At 39.5% G+C, this 21,806-nt stretch overlaps 1 protein-coding gene across 2 annotated transcripts in view; it reads left to right on the top strand.

The window, feature by feature from the left end:
• mafga (v-maf avian musculoaponeurotic fibrosarcoma oncogene homolog Ga) overlaps nt 1-17,621 on the top strand; it is a 19,035-nt gene extending 1,414 nt beyond the window's left edge. For both annotated transcript variants that reach the window (XM_027141647.2, XM_027141648.2), the window contains exons 2-3: nt 11,362-11,434; nt 11,548-17,621. In XM_027141647.2, the coding sequence (XP_026997448.2) occupies nt 11,362-11,434; nt 11,548-11,991 (517 nt within the window). In that variant the 3' untranslated portion in view covers nt 11,992-17,621. The remainder of the gene's footprint in view (nt 1-11,361; nt 11,435-11,547) is intronic.
• The last annotated feature ends 4,185 nt before the right edge of the window (nt 17,622-21,806 follow it).

Genomic DNA, 21,806 nt, shown 5'->3' with positions numbered 1-21,806 from the left:
TCTGTGTCTCTCTCTCTCTTCCTCTCTCTCTGTCTCTCTCTCTGTCTCTCTCTCTCTCTCTCTCTCTCTCTCTGTGTGTGTGTGTCTCTCTCTTCCTCTCTCTCTTTCTTTCTTTCTTTCTTTCTCTGTGTGTCTCTCTCTCCCTCTCTCTCTTTCTCCCTCTCTCTCTTTCTGTGTCTGTCTGTCTGTCTCTCTCTCTCTCTTTTTCTTTCTCTCTCTCTGTGTGTCTCTCTCTCTGTCTCTCCCTCTCTCTCTTTCTGTCTCTCTCTTTGTCTCTCTCTTTCTCTCTCTTTCTCTCTCTCTCTCTCTCTCTCTCTCTCTCTCTCTCTCTCTCTCTCTCTCTCTCTCTCTCTCTCTCTCTGGTGACCACAGACTCTCAGTAGCTGCATTAACTCCCATCACTTTGCATCTCTCTCAATTAAGATGAATCTAATCTATTTTCAGCTTGTGGTCACACTTAAAAGCCAAAGACCGGACACATTATGCTTCACTCTAAACATTTTGACCCTGACAGGAGTAAGGGAATTGTAACCTATTTTGCCATCTAAGCATTGTGATCTAACTAACGATGCCTTTCACAACCCAGTGATGAATAACAAGATAATTTAAACTGAGCATCAAAATGAAGATACACAGAAGTGCTTAAATGGCCCTCTCATCTCAGATCAGCTGCATTCTTTAGGACACTCTTTTGTGTGTGAGGAGGCCCTGGGCCACGTTCTGTAATTTCTCTTTCTCCTGCCACAGAAGGTAACAAGAACAGATGAGGGCCTTCTACATGCAGCAGGGGGTGGTGTGGCTGGAAAACGGTGTGTGTGTGTGTGTGTGTGTGTGTGTGTGTGTGTGTGTGCGTGTGTGTGTGCGTGTGTGTGTGTGTGCGTGTGTGTGTGCGTGTGTGTGTGTGTGTGTGTGCGTGCGTGTGTGGACTTGGATTTGTGGGAGGTGGGGGTTAGGGGGGTTGAATAGATGTTGGGCATTGGCTGAGAGATTTATAGTCCATCGGATCCAAGTGGCTACCATTTGACCAATCCCAGTGCATGATGTGCGTATTAGCCTATATGTTGTTCCTGCTTCCTGATGCTCATTGGATAAGGTGTGTTCAGGCAGATAGATAGAAGGGGTGGGGGTGCCAGGGGGGAGTTGATGAAACCAGGAGAAAGAGTTGAGCGCACAGAGAAAACATCTTGGACGGCTGTTGCAGCATGCGTATAAGTTACTAGACCACAGAGAGTCCTTGAGAAATTGTTTGTTTAGAGGGGGCGGGGCATGTCCTCAAAAGCAATCTGCATAGAGAATTGGGAGAGCCTAGAGCTAAAGCCATGAAGAGGAAAAAAAAAGGAAAAGTAAAAGAATTTTAAGGGGGTGTTGGGAGAGAGATGCTGATGATGAAACTCGCTGCAAGTGTGGACTTTCAGTGCTTCGCCCCGCGGAGTCGTATGTGCTTTAGATGCAGATGCTGGATTTGCAAGCGTGCTTCACTTACCTTCTGTTTTCTTTAACAATTTTGCAGCATTTGTGAAGTGATATCATTTTAATTGATATATATATATAGCATGAATGATTTTCATAAAATTTGAAACCATTTGAAATACCTAGTTGTTAGCATTTATTAATTATTCATAAATTACTTACTACTGAAGCAACTGATTAATGGATTTTAGACAATTTTAAGAAACATTTTCTGGCCACGTTTACGTGATTGTGAGTGTACAATATTCCAAAGTCCAAAGACTATTTATAATTATGCTATAGTCAATTTTGCTGTAATACACTTATATTATATCAACAGTTTCACAGCTTCCTAGTCTTCATAAGGAAGTAATAAATATACTGATAAGACAAAATGTATCCTGCAATCTGCTGTTTGGAGAACAAGCTCCCATACTGTTAAACTGATGAACTGCGATTAAATTGTAGCGTATAGACATAAAGAGACAGTTTTTGATTGTATAAAACTGCTATGCTCATGACTATTGTTTTACTAATGGCAGAAGGTTTGGCATTTTCTGCCCATACAATATGGCACAGAAGCCTAACATGAATAAAATACTGGAATAGCTGAGCTTACCAAAGTAATCTGTGATCACTTTTTATTGTGGCTAACCAAATGTACTTTTCTTCTCAAAGTAGAGCTGTGGTACATGTAGACCATTTTGCCAGCGTGTGGGTTGAAAGCATAGCTTTCTTTGCCAGGTCTGTTTGCTCTCAATCCGGTGCTTGAGGCAGAATATTAAAAAAAAAAGTGTTGTGAAAGCCTCGTATCTTACTGCACTTGAGAATCTGAAGGTTATCACACTGCACTCGGTTACATTGGCTAGTTCAGCATTTTATTACCAACAGACCTCTTGCACCTTCACTTTAAAACAGCAGCTAGATATTTAAAGCAGCTACTCCCACTAATTTCAGGCGTATATGCAGAAGGTTGAAGTCTTCATTTGGTCTCCAAAAGGAAAGGATCCCTTTCTCATGTGGAGGGCAGCAGCTACTATGAATCCAATATGGCACAAAAAACAAAAATCTTTTACAACCATGAGATGTTTGATGTAGGACTCAAAGATCGCTAGTGAATATAGCATGTGTGCCGATTTTCATAGGAAGAAGAAATATCTACAAAGCAAAAATATTGAAAGTCCGTTCCACCTACATAACTCACGTGCGAACACCTTCGGAACCTGCGATGCTTAAAAACTCTAATTGGCAAATAAACAATGCTGGTGGTACCCTGACGTCTAATGAATGAAGGAGATACAGTTTTTATTTTATTGCCTGATAAAGTCCTATCGTTGCTCCCTTTTTCTTCCATGCGAAACGATTGTATAATTTCCTCCCTCTCTTTCTATCACTCTTATTTCACGCTCCGAATACCTGCTACTTGATGGCTTCCCTGCCTTTCTAGCACTTAGTGTTTACTTCGATACATAAATTGATGCCAGCCTCCCTTCCTTACCCCGGCAGGCATCAGCAGTGCCTGATTTTTAATTCGCAGTTAAATGGCGCTCGACACACGCAGCTTGTTTGATAATTGACTTCAGTCTACTGAAGGGAGGGATGATTAGATTCAAATGTCATTGCTGGTGTGTGTATGTGAGTGTTTTTTTGGGGGGTTCTGTGCCTTCAGCATGTGATCGATGTACGGAAAGGGAACAGCTGGGTTGCACATTAATATCAGGTGTGGATCATGCATGAAATTAAATACAGAAAGTTGCCTAAGCGTTTGCTGATGGTCTGTCTTAATTAGTGAGCTGAGTTTTCGGGGAGTTCTGAAATTATTCGCGTAGAACTGGTTTCTGAAGCTTAGCAGCTGACAAGGTTGAGCAGAGAAAAAAAAAAGCTAAGCCATGTTGATTTCAGGATGATTGCTGCTGATTGGTTGCATAGTTTTACTGCCTCTAAATGGAGTTTAACATCTCACATTATTTATACCAAAAGCTCAGCATGATAAATTTAGCTTGACCTTTATTGCTATTTGAAACCTTTATTAAACCTTTACTAATGGTTTTGTAAAGGAAACCTTGTGAAAACACTGGGGTTAAACATGCAGGAGTCCCCCAAAGTTCATCCAAGGTGTTCAATCAGAACCAGTATTTGCCTATATCAATATTTATCTTGTTCAAATGTTTGGAAAGGAAGGACTGGAAGAAAGTACGTGTCTATAAAGATTTTCAATCATCTAGGTGATATTGTAATACTATGTGTAATATTTGTCTAGATCTATAATATAGTACAGTTCCAGGGTCAGGGTCAGGCTCCTGATGCTGTATTTAGGATTCTTCATGCTGATGGGCAGTTTTTGTTTGCCATTATGGCATGAACAGTCTTTGTGCTGATTTGTGTGGCATACACCTAATGGATCGTCCTGATCCAGATCCATGAATGTCACTATATGCTAGTAGCAATCTTGTTTATCGTCCAGTAAAGTGGAAGATTACTGAATATGGGGGGTAGGGAGCTTAGCATGTTTGCCTGGGGGTTGATTCCTGCCTCTACCATGTGTGTGGAGTTTGACTATTCTCCATGTGCCTTGGGGGTTTCCTCTGGGTACTCCGATTTCCTACATGCGGTGTAGCAGGATTGTTAATTCTAAAAATGTCCATAGTGTGTGTCTGATTATGCCCTGCAATAGACTGGCCTCCTGTCCAGGATGTACCATGCCCTGTGCCCCAAGTCTCCTGGGATATGCTATGGCTTCCCCAGTAGGATAAACAGATGACATTAGACTACAAGCAATCCCCCCCCCCCCACACACACACACACAAAAAATCCCCCCATCATGTTGAACACTACCACAAAGTTGTATTTATGAGTGGGTAGAAACAGGAACAAGTTCCTTGGTGAACTGATGATTGATGGGGAATTTGTAGAAATTAAATATTTACTGTCTCAGAAGCTCATTTAATGCTTTTTTTTTATTTACAATTAAAAAAAATGATAGCATTGTAAAATACGACGTATTATATAACAGTAAAGTTTACGGTGATGTTGTAAATTGATAAACATAAGAAAGCATAACACACCTGTTGCTCCTTATTTGTTCTTCGCTTTTTACAAGTAGAATGTTAAAATCTTGCTGTATTTTTTAGAGTTAATTAAGAGAGAAAATGCACCTCCATGTTGCTCTCACATTCCCAAAGTGACCTGAATGCACCTGACGTCATAATAACGACTTCTCTACTCTAAGATGTGAACCTCTCAGGAGAACTTGAGCACACACTTAATTGTTGCCTCTGCATTAACACATCCACTTCAACTCAGGAAGATGTTAAATAGCTGATTAGTTCAATCAGCCGTGCTGGGAGCAGAGCAACCTTATGGTGAATATAGGCACAATTATTAACTCCTAACACAAGGTCAAAGACTACAAGTACTCATACTTTTTAGTTTAACATTGATGATCCACATTTACAGTTTCACGATGACCTCGACAGTCCTAAATAGTCCCTGAGATATACAAGAGTTTGTAGGAAAATGATGGTTCTGGTCATGTTAGTTGAACTTTTAGTTCTTTAATTGGTGCCTTGGTTGTGGTCCTTGCTGAGATCAGGGTTTTTCCTCCCCCTCCTCTTTCTGAGCACCTCCAAATGTGTTGAGGGTGCATTTTTCACAAGGCTGCCTCTCTCTCTCTCTCTCTCTCTCACACACACACACACACACACACACACACACACACACACACTACTCAACATCCTCACTCAGCGCTTTGTATTTTCCTGTGGGTGTGATGTCTCTCCTCTGCAAGTAATCAGCCCTGATTTGTCAGCGTTCTTCCTGGTGATTCATAAAAATTCAGCTTGCGCCTGCAAAAGACTGTGCCTTCTCTTCCCCAAACCCCTCAGTACTGCTCCAATGAGACCCTGCACCCTTAACTAAGCAGCCACAAATGAGAGAAAAACATTTAGGAGAGACAATGCATTCGTTCTTCCCTGGGGTAAGAGAAAGCACTTTGCCCCATAAACTTTGACTGGATGGTTAAAAGCTCTTTTCTTGGGTTTTGCATAGAAATACATTCCATTGGATTTGACACATTAATGTTGACCGTCTTGGCACTGATTTTGCATTGAGTGCACAACATTTGTTGTGTCTTTGCATACATTGGCAAAAAATAAAACAAAACAAAAAAAATTATAGAAAATGTTTTATTAAGGAACAGAAATCAGGCATTGTTAGAAAATTAAATCTTTAATTTTAATATTGTATTGAAAACAGAATTGGTGAAATCTTTTTTTAATACACTCACCAGCCACATTATGGAGGAAAACCTGTACAAATGCTCATTCATTCATTTATCGAACTGGCCAATCATGTGGCAGAGGCACAATACATAAAAGCTTTCAGATGCAGGTCAAGAGCTTCAGTGTTCACATCAGTTGGCTGGGTTTTTTTTTTTTTTTAGAAATCTCCAAGAATTTTCATGTACAACAGTTTTTAGTGTTTATAAAAAAATGTGCAAAGAAAAAACATCCAATGACAGTTCTGTGTGTGGAAACACCTTGTCATTGACAGACGTCAGTGGAGAATTGGCAGACTGGATGGTCTGAGAGGAAGGCTACAGTAACACTAAGTAATCACACTTTACAACTGTAGTGAGCGACTTGATGGAGTTGGGGTCAAACAGCAGAAGACAACACCAGGTTAAACTCCTGTCAGGCAAGAACAGGAATCTGAGGCAAGAGTAGATACAAACTCACTGAAATGGAACAAGTAATTATTGGGGAAAAAACATTGTCAGGTTTTTTTTTTCCAAGCTTCAACTATATGGTTGCAGTGAGCAGATGCATGAATGAGCAGGTGCCTTTATGCCCGAGTGGCCAGCCGGTGTAAGTGGTTTTCATTACCTACTCAAGGACTCTCATGAGTTAGGCCAATTTGATGAAAATGAGCATAACAATGCTAATAATGTTTGTTATCTGTAAAAATAACAGAAATATATTTGCTTGCCAAGTAAGATCCAAGTATTGACATTTTTACATTACATTTTACTATCAGAGACCTCCAGTTAAAGTCATTATTTGGCAGTAATTTGGCATTAATATTACATTATTTAGCTCTCCCAATAATCAGAAAAAAAATTACAACCCACCAATATTTATACCATGTTCAACTTCAAACATATATCAGTTATTTTGTAACATTATTGGTGTTCTGAATCGATTGTCATAATAAATCAGATAAGAATATTAACAAAACTGTTGATTCAACACACAAGAACTGATACCGTCTGTTGGACTGCGAGAGCACAGGTAGCTTTGAAGAAAAGAAACCTTTACACAGAAGGATGATATGGATAATATGGTGTAATCTAGCTAACAACACTCCAGATATATTATAGCTATCTAATTCGTCTCAGTTTAATCATAACTGCCAATATACCCAAAACCAGCCTTGTGTTATATTAGCTAAATTCAATATTCCCTATTAATGTCAACAACAAGCATGTACACTTTCAATTCAATTCAAGTTTATTTCTATAGCGCTTTTTACAATTGACATTGTCTCAAAGCAGCTTTACAGAACATAAACATAGAACAGAATGTTAATATAAAGAATAATATAAAGATTAATAGAATGCAGAATTCAAGATTAATATTAGATAGATTTAGTTCACAATGTGTATGTATTTATCCCCAATGAGCGAGTCTGAGGTGACTCAGGCAGCAGTGGCAAGGAAAAACTCCCTAAGATGGTAAGGAAGAAACCTTGAGAGGAACCAGACTCAAAGGGGAACCCATCCTCATATGGGTGACACTGGAGGGTGTGATTATAAATATACAGTCAAACAGATGTTGTACACGTCTCATTGCACTGTTTTCTTGACAGATGGCCCAGTTCTGTTTAATATTACTCTGCTGTCAGATATCTGCAACGTTCCGAGGTGACACGAAGCTTTGATAGAAAAGAAAGATCAATAAGCAATTATAGGAAATTGACAGTTCACTACAGACTAAGTCAAGTCTAAAAATACACAACCTGTTTTGAACTGGTTCTTTAAATAGGAATGGTAATATACACATAATATACAGGTAATATCGAGCAATAAAATGCCTTTTACTTCAGGTTAGCTTGAGTGCATCAGATTTAGATGTGTCTCATCTAGCCGTTGTAGCGAATGACTCAGACATCTGTGCAACTTATTGTTTATGCAACTGTGTCTACTCTCGCTTTCTAGCTCACTCACTCACTCACTCACTCACTCACTCTCTCACCAACTCTCTCACTCACTCACTCTCACTAACTCTCTCACTAACTCTCTCACTCACTCACTCTCTCACTAACTCTCTCACTCACTCACTCACTCACTAACTCTCTCACTCACTCACTCACTCACTCACTCACTCACTCACTCACTCACTCTCACTAACTCTCTCACTCACTCACTCTCTCACTCACTCACTCTCTCACTAACTCTCTCACTCACTCACTCACTCACTAACTCTCTCACTCACTCACTCACTCACTCACTCACTCACTCACTCACTCACTAACTCTCTCACTCACTCACTCTCTCACTAACTCTCTCACTCACTCACTCACTCACTCACTCACTCACTCACTAACTCTCTCACTCACTCACTAACTCTCTCACTCACTCACTCTCTCACTAACTCTCTCACTCACTCACTAACTCTCTCACTAACTCACTCACTCACTCACTCACTCACTCACTCACTAACTCTCTCACTCACTCACTCTCTCACTCTCTCACTCACTCACTCACTCACTCACTCTCTCACTAACTCTCTCACTCACTCTCTCACTAACTCTCTCACTCACTCACTCACTCTCTCACTAACTCTCTCACTCACTCACTCTCTCACTAACTCTCTCACTCACTCACTCACTCACTCACTCACTAACTCTCTCACTCACTCACTAACTCTCTCACTCACTCACTCTCTCACTAACTCTCTCACTCACTCACTCTCTCACTAACTCTCTCACTCACTCACTCACTCACTCTCTCACTCACTCACTCACTCACTCACTCACTCACTCACTCACTCACTCACTCACTCACTCACTCACTCACTCACTCTCTCACTAACTCTCTCACTCACTCACTCACTAACTCTCTCACTCACTCACTCACTCACTCACTCACTCACTCACTCACTCACTCACTCACTCACTCACTCTCTCACTAACTCTCTCACTCACTCACTCTCTCACTAACTCTCTCACTCACTCACTCACTCACTCACTTACATTTAATAACTGCCATATCCTGGTCAGGGTCTTGGTGGATCCAAAATTTATACCAGGAAAACAGGCCAAGAGGTGGGAATGCATCTTAGAATGAATGGCAGTCCATTGCAGGGCCCCGTTACACACACATTCACACACAGATTCCTTCTCACATTTATTCTGACATTCACACCTAGGGCAATTAGGAGTAACCCAAAAGAAGCACACAGGCATAAGCAGAACATGCAAAACTCTATAGAGACAGTAACCAGAGCTCAGTATCGACCGCAGAGTTGTGAAGCCATGCCTGTGCAACTGTGCTTCCAAGACAACATATTTAGTGTCCAACTGCTTTATTAGTCTTTGGGTGAATTAATACTGCTATACATTTTTTAGGTTTTTTTTTTGGTTATAAAGATAACACTGTCAGTGACAAAACTCAGCATTGTGGCTAAATGTGTAACTTTCTCGCTGCAGGCTTGTAAACCAAAGATGGTCAACAGGTTCACTGATAGATATACGAACCAGAAAGTGATCACTGCTTCGATGTGCAATGCTTCAATACATCGTCGGACTGTCATAACAGGATTATATTAGAATTAATTATAATCTGACTTGCAGCACTCATGGATATAACTGATGTTACAGATTCTGCACAGAAGCCAGATTTTATGTCTATGTCTTGTAAAAGTGGCATGCAAGACCTTTTAATCACTCTGATGGTGCCACTATGCTTCGATCTCTGTATACAGTATTCTTCCTCTGTGTTCTCTTTAGGATAACTGGTTGCTGTATCCTCCCATTTGGCTGTGGTGAATGCCACACCTATTCTCCTTTGTTGACAGCAACAGGGTTTAGGTCATCTCTGGGGCAGCCTTTTATTGGATTACACTGGGGAATTACTGTGTAGTGTGACCTAGAGTCCGCTCCTTTTTTTGTACTAGAAGCTCTAAAGGGAAGATCAGCTTGCTTAGCCAGTTTTACGACTGTCCTCTATATAATTTCATGGCCACAGTTGCAGATGCTGGGTGTCAGATACACACAAGTGCAGTGGGATGCATGGAGTCCTGCAGTGAACTGCTGGTGACTGTGCATTTGGCAGCTAGTGCAGTGGTGTGAATATGCTGAGCCAGCATACCCGTGTTTGTTTGTGTGTGTTTGTGTGTATGGGGTTGAGTGGCTGGATGCTTTTATATCTTGGCGGGAACCGAATGCCCCCACAAGTATAGGAATATTTGATAGTTTCGACCTTGTAAGTCCATTTGCTGGTCTCCTTAAAAACATTTTGATGTTTTGCTTTTTATTAATACAAATATTGCATATTTTTATTAATAAAATAAAATAAAATAAACGTAAAAGATCCAAAGGTTTAATTTTGGCTCCTGAGGTTAAAGTTAGGATTAAGCATAAGTATAGCGTAGCATTAATTATATGCATTAATAATCATGTCATTTGGAGGTCTTCACAAGGGTAAAAAGACAAACGTGTGTGTGTGTGTGTGTGTGTGTGTGTGTGTGTGTGTGTGTGTGTGTGTGTGTGTGTGTGTGTGTGTGTGTGTGTTCGCAAAACCTTGGTGCCACAACTGCTGGTTTGGCCTGTGTGATTCCACTCCTGCTGTGACCCAGCTGTATCAGCTCCATCTAATACCACACACACAAACACACACACACACACACACACACACACACACACACACACACACACACACACACACACACACACACACACACACACACACACACACACACTCCAGCTCACAGCAGCCCATTAGATTAGCCTTCTCACACACACACACACACACACACACACACACACACACACACACACACACACACACACACACACACACACACACACACACACACACAGAATTCTCATACAGCACTAATGCCAGGTAAGACAACCTCACACACAGGATGCTCAGACACGATACCATCACAGTGATGTATGACCATGATGCCCTAACACATCAGTGATTAATAAATGCCTTCTGTGTTTTAAATGATCACAAATAAAACTCCTCTTCTTAATGCCTGAAGCTGTCTCACACTGGCCTAACTAGCCCCTGTGAAAGACATCCTCTATTTTCAGTGCTATTTTGATGCTGATGCCACATTGAATTTGACTTCACTAGACTTCAGAAGCATCACTGATTCAGCTGTGTGTGGCTCCATGTGTGTGGTAGCATGTTTTAAAGAGCCTGTGGTGCAGCGAGTTTCTGTGCAACATGGCTTTGCACTTATCTACCAGTGATGTTTTGCCAAATGTCAGTGAGTTTACTTTGAAAAAAAAAATCTTTCAATGCAGCATTGTTCCCAGAGACTATGGAAAGCTGAACTTACTATTTATTGCATCTTATTGCACCATCAGAAGTCCTGCATGCTTGCTGATCTGCTCTTTTTCAAACATCCGCATCATTAATTAAAAGACTGCAAATGTATCTCGAACAAGTCACTGTATTGAGGCATCCCAAACTGTCTGAACCTTTGTGTATTAGTATCTGATTAAATATCGTACCCTGCTACTATCATGCATGTTTTTTTGCATGTATTTTGGGATTTTACGTCCCTGATGAATGACGATCTAGTGTCTTTCATTGCATTGGAATAAATGTGAATAGGTAAATACTGTAAATAAAGCTCATTTCATTTAATGCTTGCATTCTCTTCTTTGTCCCGGCAGACAGTCTTCCAGGATAGTCACGTGTGGCTCTCGTGGCATGACTACTACAAGTAAGGGAAACAAAGCCCTGAAGGCAAGTGTCTAAAGCTTATTTATGTTCTCTGGCTGTCTGATAGACTCGATTTGGTTTTCTGTCTCTCCAACTTTATTTATTTTGGCTTTTCTTTCTCTTCAAAATCACTTAAGGTGAAGCGGGAGCCAGGAGAGAATGGCACGAGCCTTACGGACGATGAGCTAGTGTCGATGTCGGTGCGTGAGCTGAACCAACACCTGCGCGGCCTATCCAAAGAGGAGATCGCACAACTAAAGCAGCGGCGGCGCACACTAAAGAACCGTGGCTATGCCGCCAGCTGTCGCGTCAAGCGCGTCACTCAGAAGGAAGAACTGGAGAAGCAAAAAGCTGAGCTGCAGCAAGAGGTGGAGAAACTCGCTTCCGAGAATGCCAGCATGAAGGTAGAGCTAGACGTGCTGCGCTCCAAGTATGAGGCACTGCAAAGCTTCGCCAGGACTGTGGCGCGCAGCCCCGTACCAGCTGCCAGGGGCGCAATCACACCAATCATCGTACCAGGCAAGGTGGCCGCAACGAGTGTCATCACCATCGTCAAGTCCAAAACGGAGGCACGCTCGTAATGCACAATGCCTTTGGTCAGTGAATCATTATCAAGCACAGATCTGCAACATCTGCTTCAAACAATACAGAAGTTAAAATATGCTCTGCCTAGCAGTGTGCTTATTAAGGCGGCATGTATGGTGAGGTTTGTTTGTTAACCTCCATTAAGGCCTTCTGGTTTTTCATAGCTGTAATTTTTTTGTTTGTTTTGTTTTGTTTTTTTACATTAACCTCAAGTGTTATACATTCCCAGATTTAGCACAACCTTCTATGCACCAGTGTAGGGATTATTAGTTCATAAGACAAAAATAACACAAGAGAGCAAAGCTAACGTGTCTACTTCTTTTATTATAACTAATGATTCTGTCTTAACAAGTTCTCAATTAGCTGAGTCATGTGTGAAAGGGCAAGCAAACTTGGCACTGGTTAAACAGTAGAACAATGCAGTTCAACACGGAGACCACCGACTTTGGTTGGCACCATATTTGCAACATTGCACTGAGAGTTTTGTTTACTGATATTTAGCAACCTGGTATTTTCTCGGTATAATGGGGAAAATATTGGATTTGTTTTCATTTTTCAGATTCGTGTGCTTGATAGTATCCACTGACCACCTCTTAGATGGGCTGGAAAACAATGCTAGTGATGATGAAATCAATTAATTACAGAAATTGTCGGTATTCAAAAGATCTTATGCTTACCTTAAACATGAGCCAATTATGGGAGTCAGGAGTAGTTTTCAGACGTTGCAGTGGCTGAGTCAATTCACAGCCAGTTGTAGGTGAAATTCAGTCTTCTTCTCAATCTCAACTTCTATTTAAATGAATCCATTCTGCTAAAATTTGTCACATTAAAAAAACAAACAAAGCAATTCTATATTAATATTAATCTGTAAACATATTATTCCAATTATGGGATTTCTGGGAAATTTTGAAGACATATTAAGGTTAGCTTTGGATATATTGCCTGTATTAATGTTAATAAGAGCACTTTGACACTCAGTCAGTGCAATAGGATGAAAACCACAAACTCTCATTATTGGCTTTAAAACAAAGTTGGGGGAAATATCCAATTTACACAAATTTTCCACTTTAGGCAGCACTGATCTCCAACATATCCAAATGTTGCTTCTTTATTTTTGTTCTGGATCTTGGCTAATTATTGGTAGTCCATGACAACTTTAGCCATTTGTCTTAAACCTGACTGTTAAAATAATCTGTAACTGGAAATTAAACGATTAAAGAATGAATACAGGATGTACCCGTCAATTCAAGATTTTATAAGCATACATTAAATGAATGGGTTTAAATTGGCTGCAGTTTGTATTAGGACTAGATTCTGGCTTCTGTTACTCATGAGATGTCCTCATGTTCGCTTCATGTTACGTCAAGCGCAAAAAAGCAGAAAAAGCTAAAAATACGGACAACAAACATGTCATGGCTGATAAACAGTGTTTTAAATACAGAGCATTTGTGTCAATTTGAATTTTCCCCAAAATGATTCCTTTATTGATGAAAGTTTGGTGTTCCATGCCATGCCAGGCTAACACATAAAAAAACAAAACAAAAAAACCCCAACTGTTAGTTTTTTGTGCCCTGTTTGTTTAATTCCATTTGTGGAATGATGTTTACAAGTTATATTCTGATGAATATGACAAGGAGAGGCAATAAACTACCGTATTTATGCATGGAAAAGGAGAAATCCGGTAACTGTCTCCGAGGGTGATGTTCACCTTTCATAGACACAAGTTTGTTATGAGGGAGCCTGTCCACAGAACATAGCAAACTCCTTCCTTGTTTGATTGAATTCTGTTTTATGTGTTTTTAAAACTGGTTTGATGTAGAAGTTCATTGGCAAATGTGAAGTATCGAGTGGTTTCGTTTCGTTCGACTTTCTAGAGCTTAATACTGTGGATGGACTGGTCATAGTTGCCTAAACACTGATCCACACAAGCTTTATCGTTTACTTATTATTAGCAAGTGTTCTTTGATGTCTTTGTCCAGCTAAAGTTCTAGCTCTATCTTTGTTATTTTCTGGTAAGAAAATGTTTTGTTATTTATAACAGAGGTGTCCAATTCATGTCTTAGTAGGTTAGAGTTCAACACAGTTTGCCAGTCATTTGCCTGCACTAATTAACACACCTAATAGTAATCGCTAAAAACAAGGAGTTTTTCTATCAGGTGTCTTTCAGCAGGTAAATAACAACTAAACTGCATACCTGACTTTAACCAGTTGAGTTGGACACCTCTCATTTATAGGGAAAAAAATGTCTGGGGAAAAATACAAACCTTGAACTTGTTTGATATTGACTTTGCAATTGTACCAAAAGTGGCTTATTATTGAAGTCTGATAGCTTTTTTAGTGACTAGGCGCGTGGCGTGCTGTGAAAGTGATCAGGTGGCAGTGTCGTCCACTCTATTGGTGTCATTCTGTACTATTTACATGAATATATTTAGAAGAATTTGTAGAAGACAGGCAATGTATAGAAGACAGTTAACCATCTGTTTTGGTCCCTTCCATATAACTGATGCAGATTTTTTTTTAACACCATCTCAATTTGTTGCGCAGCACAAAACTGAATTCTTCCGCCTGTGTGGTTTCTCCCAAATAATGGACTTCCATAACGCAAGATGTTCCTGAAGGTGCTAAACAGGGCAATTGTTAAGCAAGGTTTTATAACTTTGGCAAGACTTTTTTTTTAAACATGTGTATGGGTTTAGTTAATAAGAACGTCTTTACAATCATTGAATTTCTGCTTTATTTTGGTTATTATGTGTCTGTAATAAACAACAGCAGAATTATGTTTAAAAAAAATTAGCAGTGAAGTTCAGTTAAAACTATTGTGCCATGCTTTTGCCTTATTGGCTGTTCATCGTGGTGCCAACATTCCCCTTTTTTCATACAGTGTGACACTGTATGTTGATCTTTTGGTTGAACTGAATAAATCTGTGTGTCATATTATACTTACACTGTCGATTAACAACATATTGAAAAAATTAACAGATTTATTGATGAATATTGCCATGATGGTAGAACTCCAAAACTGAAGTTGAATCATAATTACCACAACAAAAAAGGTTGGGTGTATCGTTATGTAAAATAAATCTCAACCAGCGCTTACCTTGCTTTTTTCCATTACATAGCTTATGAGCTGTGTCAGACTGAACATGGTAGTAGATGAGGTGTTGCACTAGAGAAGCAGCAAAGTGCTTTCATGAGCATATGAAGGTGAATTAAAACGAATTGCACTGTTGCGATAGGTAGATTTGCTCAGGATAAATAAATTCAGCTTCCAACTGTATGGTGAAAGGGCAGCAAAGAGGGGAGTTTGCAACATCACAGCTCTAGCACCCTTGGTTCTGTCCTGAGATCTGGTTAGTGTGTAGTTCTGGCCACATGGGTTTCCTACAGGTCCTCCCAGGGGTGGACAAATCATAAATTCATTAACTAGTCCACCAGACAAGTGAACACTCCGACGTGCAACAAAGTCATTAAGTTGTTGGAAAACATTTTGACTAGAAGGCTCTGTCCACGTATTGAATGGAGTGTGTATATTCTCTGAATGTTTTTTTGCAAGGCGACTATTTCTTTTTATCTTAGGTGGTTTTCACACTGGGCATGTTTGCTGCAGCCCAATTCCGAGTGCGATTGTTCTTGCAGCAGTGGTCTGGTTTCAGACCTCGCTGCATTTGCATTCATCTTACATCATCACAAACGGGCATGAAGAACACACTGTGTTGTGGAAACCAGTGATTTCGTCATCTGCTAAAACACATGCACAGGTTATTAGTATGAGTTGCTTCACGTTCACTAGAATCATGGCACAGTTCCAGGGCAACCGAACTCACACCACCTGCTACAAGTACTCTCGGGTTTGGTACCGTAGTGTGATTCCTGGTCCACATGACAGCTTTCACATTACCCATGTTACATTTGCATTACCAATTAATCATTCTCTGTTTCAGACTGAATTTCCAGCGTGAAAGCCACATAAGTGCGCCTTATATATAAGCTTTGCACTAGATTTTTGGTAGTGGTTCCACATGGCCACATGTTGCTGATTCTGAGCTTTTACCTGGTCATTCTAAATAATCCACCTATTACAAATTATTTCCCACAACCAGATCCTTGCCTGAGCAGCAAGGTGTGTTGCACCACAATGAAGAGCATTAAGTGTAAACCGTCACACCAAATGACGACTAAGACAGTAAGACTTTTTTGTTGGGGTCAAAAACTCTTGAGGAACATTTTGACCAACGAGCAAAATCATTACTTAGGTGAAGTTGCAAAGTCCTGAACTCCTGTTTTGTAGAACGAAGTAGTTGGACAAGAAGTTTAAATCTCTTGCATTATATTCTACCTGGGCAGTGAGCTGGCATGGAAACTTGTGGTACTAAGTCACAGTGTAACGTCACATTTACTGTACCGAATAATAGGGATGTGATCAGTAATCTGGTTTACAGAGAGGAAATGAAATAGTAGATGGCAGTTATTTAACGACTTACTTTTTAAACAGCTAACATGCCAGCGGAAAAGCTTACTCTTAACAAGATTTTAAAAAGTATCGTAGCAATTATGCTAACAAAAGAGTTTGGTTTACATGAGCTCTTTGAAAATACAATTTAACATCAAAATAGTTGGCAGCCGGTTTATCATACAGCTTATCATTCTCAAAGTCTATAGAAGTCTGAATTTAGATTCCTGGTTTTGGGGGAAAAAAGAAAATAAAAAACATTTCAGGATCTCAGGCATTTCTTGTGTTTACTACACACAGGCCTCCTCTGTAGTGGTAAATGGAGTTCTTGGACAAATGCCCCACTTTATCCTTTTGTGGATATAAATTATTGATCTGAGCTATTTCACATAGTCCGATGTCCATGATAGTTAGCATAATAGAGCGGTTGTAAGATTGACAGGAGGAAGGAGAGATATCACACTGAGCTGAGTATTGAATGATAAAGAAGTCTGTTTTTGCTGTGCTTTGAGTAACAGCATCAGGAATAGAAGCTTTTTTTTTTTTTAAGCTTAGTCAGTCCAGAAATTGGCATGTCTTACAGCTCTGTAGGAGACCTTGTCATTTTTAAACACAGATCACACTATGCATCCAGGAGAGCCGCCTTTAATCCCTACCATTGTCTTACCAGAGATTCCGAGGTTCACTCACTTGATCAGCACTTAATGTGACAAACTCTATTAGCTTTAGGCTAACCGGGCTTTGTTCATCATGTTCTTTGTTCGTTGAGAGGGTTCAAACACCAGGTTCATATATGACTAGTTTGTTGTCTCAGAATTGTTAAATCAGAAAAAAAAAGCTTATGAAATGTGAGTTGGTTATCGGTGAATAGAATGTGCTGTTTTGGATATATATGAGTACTTTGTATGAAATACAGTAACAAAATGGGTGAACTGTAACTTTATTAATTAAATTATTGTACTTTTTTGCAATCTGTACATAAAAAGTGATGATGTATTAATATCTATATTCATATATAAGAACTGTGGATTTTAACCATGCAGATAGTCTTTCTTGGGTTTGACTAAGTTATCGATGTACTGTTGTATATCTGTTGTATATATTGTATGTTTGGTGATATACAGCTTCCTTTATTTTATATATGATCAATAAAAAGGTTTTGAGAGATGTCCATAAGGTCTTGACTTTGGTCAGCATGACTTTTTTGTATTTGGCTATATTCTATGGCATAGTCATTGACCCAGTTTAATGAGAGTAAAAATAAAACTGGTGAAGGCTTTTTGCCATTGGAGTAGGTTTTAGGAGAGTGCGATCATTTAGCTGGCACGCTTTTCTCCCTCTGTGATCCAAAAAAAGGCACCCGTCGACCTACTTCCAGCAACCTCTATGCATGCGTTTTTTGGCCTGACGTGAGTGGGGGACGCTGTGGTGTGCCTGCCCTAAATTTGGCCAGACAAGGCACCCATACATACACCTTTCAAAACTGTTCTCTCTCAGTTATACATCCTCATTCTATTATAGTCAACACCACATTGAGGACATCCAGGGGTTTCTTTTTTCACTAAGCTTTGTTCCTTGTATAAGTCAAATGAGCCTTGATTAGTCGCTTATTCTGATTATTTCACGTTCTGATTTTTAAACAAAGCAGCCTCAGGGATGTATTGTGTACGTAGCACTCGCTCCTTTAGACATACACATGACACACACTTGCTGCCGTACCTGACCTGCCTGCACAACAAGAAGAGAAAGCCCATGGCCTTCAGGTTTGATTAATTTGCTACACAGAGGCGAGAGGTGATCCAATGGCCAATATAGGACAGCATTTGTCATTCGTACCCACTTCTGCAGCAGGTGCCTGGCCCAATTCTCTCAGCCTGGCAGAATTAATGTGGCCTTTGCTGCCATTAACCAGGCTTTCACTCTGCCCCCCAAACGCGATGCCTGTGGCTCTAAGCTAATATCAAATTAGCGTGCCCTCATAGGGGATGGCTTTCTGAGTCAGGAGAATGAAACGACTGCTGCCAATTTTCTCAGCAATGTTCACTTGTTGCTAGCAGTAAAATGGCTGGTAAAAATTCCAACCATTTTAATACTAACGAAATCAATAGTTATTAAATGAAATTACTATTGTAATCTATTCTCTGCATACTACAGGTTATAAATACATAAACAATAATAAGAATCATATATTTTATACATTTCTTCCTTGACTTTATTATCGCATTTTACATTTAAAGGTGCATGAGATTAGTTATTATAACTATAAATAAATCAGAATTAGGCAGATTTCAACATTTCCAATTTCCAGCCATGCTCACAAAGTTTTTTTAATTTTAGCATGTAGCTTTTGCCCACTTGACCATTCACCTGCTTGAAAGCAAAGTTATAGGAACAGAAACATGAAACTTGACTCTGATACTGTTTCATGAGGGTGGTTAAACGTGCCTCCACTGCACAATTACTTCTTTATGAAGTGCTCACTGTCATTTTTCACTTTCCACACAGCATTATATTGTAAAGCTGCTTTAAGACAAAGTGAGTTGTTAACAGCACTATACAAATGAATTGAATTTTTAAACTACCTATTGCTATTAACATGGTTTACATTTACATTTAAAGCATTTGGCAGATGCTTTTATCCAGCGTGACTTACATTTAACTCATTCATACATGTCATGTTTGCATTTTTAGCATAGCTCCACAGATGTTAGCTAGTATTACATATACTATATTTCCATGAAGGAAACTTAACCAACAATTGTTTTAAGTGTCACTTGGGGCTGATTTATTAAAATGTGTTGACTAATATCCAGGTTTCCTCTGAACTGAATGCAGAACAAAATGCTGTTAGCATTATTAGCATAGCTACATGGGAGTTTTCCAACATTTCAAGATTATTCATGCAAAGCATTTCATTACCTAACTCTTGAAGTGACTAAACATATACCTACTTAATTCATTATGTTAATGCAGAACATTCAAACAGTTCAAAGCATTGCAAACTAATAGCACTACTAATTCGCCATCACTAGCAAAAAATGACTCCATCTTGGAAAAGCACTGCCAAAGTTTATTCATGGTTATTGTGTTTCTTGTCTTTCTTTTTCCTCATACACAACATGTTTGCTAAGACAAGAACGATCTGTCTGGCTGTGCTGTATATACTGTACTAGGAATAGGCCTTCTGTGTAATTTTATTATATAAATATCTGTAAGAGTTAATGAACAGATGCTTGGTTAACTGCCAGGCTTTTGGTGTTGATGGCAGCTCCCATGTTTCTCTGTTTGTCAGCCTTGCTACAGAGAAATAATGAAAAGAAATGTTTAAAAGAATCACAGTAGACGCTCCATATTTTAGTCAGTAGCATGCTACTTGAGTGCTCTAAGTTCAATTCAAGGTTAGTGGGTAAGAGGAATGTTTGGAAAATGTAATTTTTTTCACAAACTATATGATCTACTGTATAGTTCAGACTCACAATGTATATTTAATTGCAAAGTTATAATACAATTAAGGTCCTTACATATCTTTCCATTTTATATTTAATAGACTAGTGAATGAACTTAATGCAATTGACAACAGTGACTACTGTATATAATATGCGTCACCAAGCAAGACATGCTGCATGTGCAAAATCGTTTCTGCCATACATCCAGTTTGGCCTGATCATTTACCAGCTGCCGAAACACAAGCCGATCTGATCAAGCTGCTAGACCATCTTCACCAGCTGGTAAGTGATTCTCCAGCTTCCTTTTTATTTGACTAAATCAGTTGCATACATATCAATATATTAATACAATACATTTTCAGATTTTCTATCTGCCTTGCTGTTGGTTATTTTCTCAATAATAGCTTGAAAAATTAAAACCTGTAATGTAGCATTAGTGGTCATTTTTCAAAAACTTTCTGAAATGACAAGCTCTGCAAAGAGGATCTACTAGCAGTGTTTAACGTTAATCTTAAATAGGCTTTTAGTAGTAAAAGAGAACATAAGGGTAAAAACTTGTCCTCATATACACCATGACAGTACTGCTCTCTGTATTAAAACAGTATCTGACATAGCTCTTTTTATATATGATTTCACTGACTTTATGTGGGCATACAAAAATGATCCAGGTATTTGATTATCTGGGCACATCTCTAATCAACAGACCCACTAAAAAATGTTTAAGATGTGCGCAAATTTTTCATTTACAACTCTGAGGACCTGCCACTAAAGCTAATATGCTGCCCATATAGTCTTGTAAACTAAAAAAAATGTAGCTAGATAAATGTGTATATTATAGACAATTCTTCAATACCAATATAACCTAAGTACACTGTATTGCCAGAGGTTTTGGCACACTCCTCCAAATCATTGAATTCAGGTGTTACAATCACTTCCATGGCTATAGATGTATAAAATCAAGCACCTAAACATGCAGACTGCTTCTACAAAGATTTGTGAAAAATTGGGTTTCTCTCATAAGTTCAGTAAATTTAACAATGGTACCATGATAATGTGGCACCTGTGCAATAAGTCCATTATTGAATATTTCCTCAAATATTACTAAATATTCCATGGACAACTGTTAGTTGTATTATAACAAAGTGGAAGGATTTGGGAACGCCACGAAGTGGTAGGCCACATAAAATGACAGAAGTCACCAACTTTCTGCAGAGTCAATAGCTACAGACCTCCAAACATCGTGTGTGCATTCAGATTAGATAAAGAACAGATTAGATAACAGTCCATAGAGAGCTTCATAGAATGGGATTACATGGCCAAGCAGCAACCTCCAAGTGCAATGCAAACCATTGGATGCAGTGGCGTAAACCCCGCTGCCACTGGACTCTAGAGCAGTGAAGATGTGTTCTCTGGAGTGACGAATCACGCTTCTCTGTCTGGCAATGGACGAGTCTGGGTTTGGTGGCTACCAGGAGAACGGTACTTGCCTGACTGCATTGTGCCAAGTGCAAGTTTGGTGGAGAGGGCTTATGGTGTGTGATTATTTTTCAGGGGTTGGGCATGACCACTTAGTTCCAGTGACATGAACTTTAGCATACCAAGACATTTTGGACAATTACATACTCCCAACTTTGTGGGAACAGTTTGGGATAGCCTTTTTCTGTTCCAACATGACAAAGCAAGGTCCATAAAAACATGGTTGAGCGAGTTTGGTGTGGAGGTGTGGAGGCCTGCCTCAACCTTAGGATGAATTAGAGCAGAGACTGCAAACCAGGCCTTCTTGTCCAATGTCAGTGCTTGACCTCACAAATGCGCTTCTAAAGGAATTCCCATAAACACATTCCTAAACCTTGTGGAAAGCCTTCCCAGAAGATTTTAAGCTGTTATAGCTGCAAAGGGTTGGCCAACTCCATAT

The sequence above is a fragment of the Tachysurus fulvidraco genome, chromosome 15, assembly GCF_022655615.1.
Source record: "Tachysurus fulvidraco isolate hzauxx_2018 chromosome 15, HZAU_PFXX_2.0, whole genome shotgun sequence".
Lineage (NCBI taxonomy): Eukaryota > Metazoa > Chordata > Actinopteri > Siluriformes > Bagridae > Tachysurus > Tachysurus fulvidraco.
The sequence above is the reverse complement of the archived record's forward strand: the minus strand, read 5'-3'. Positions and strand labels throughout refer to the sequence as shown.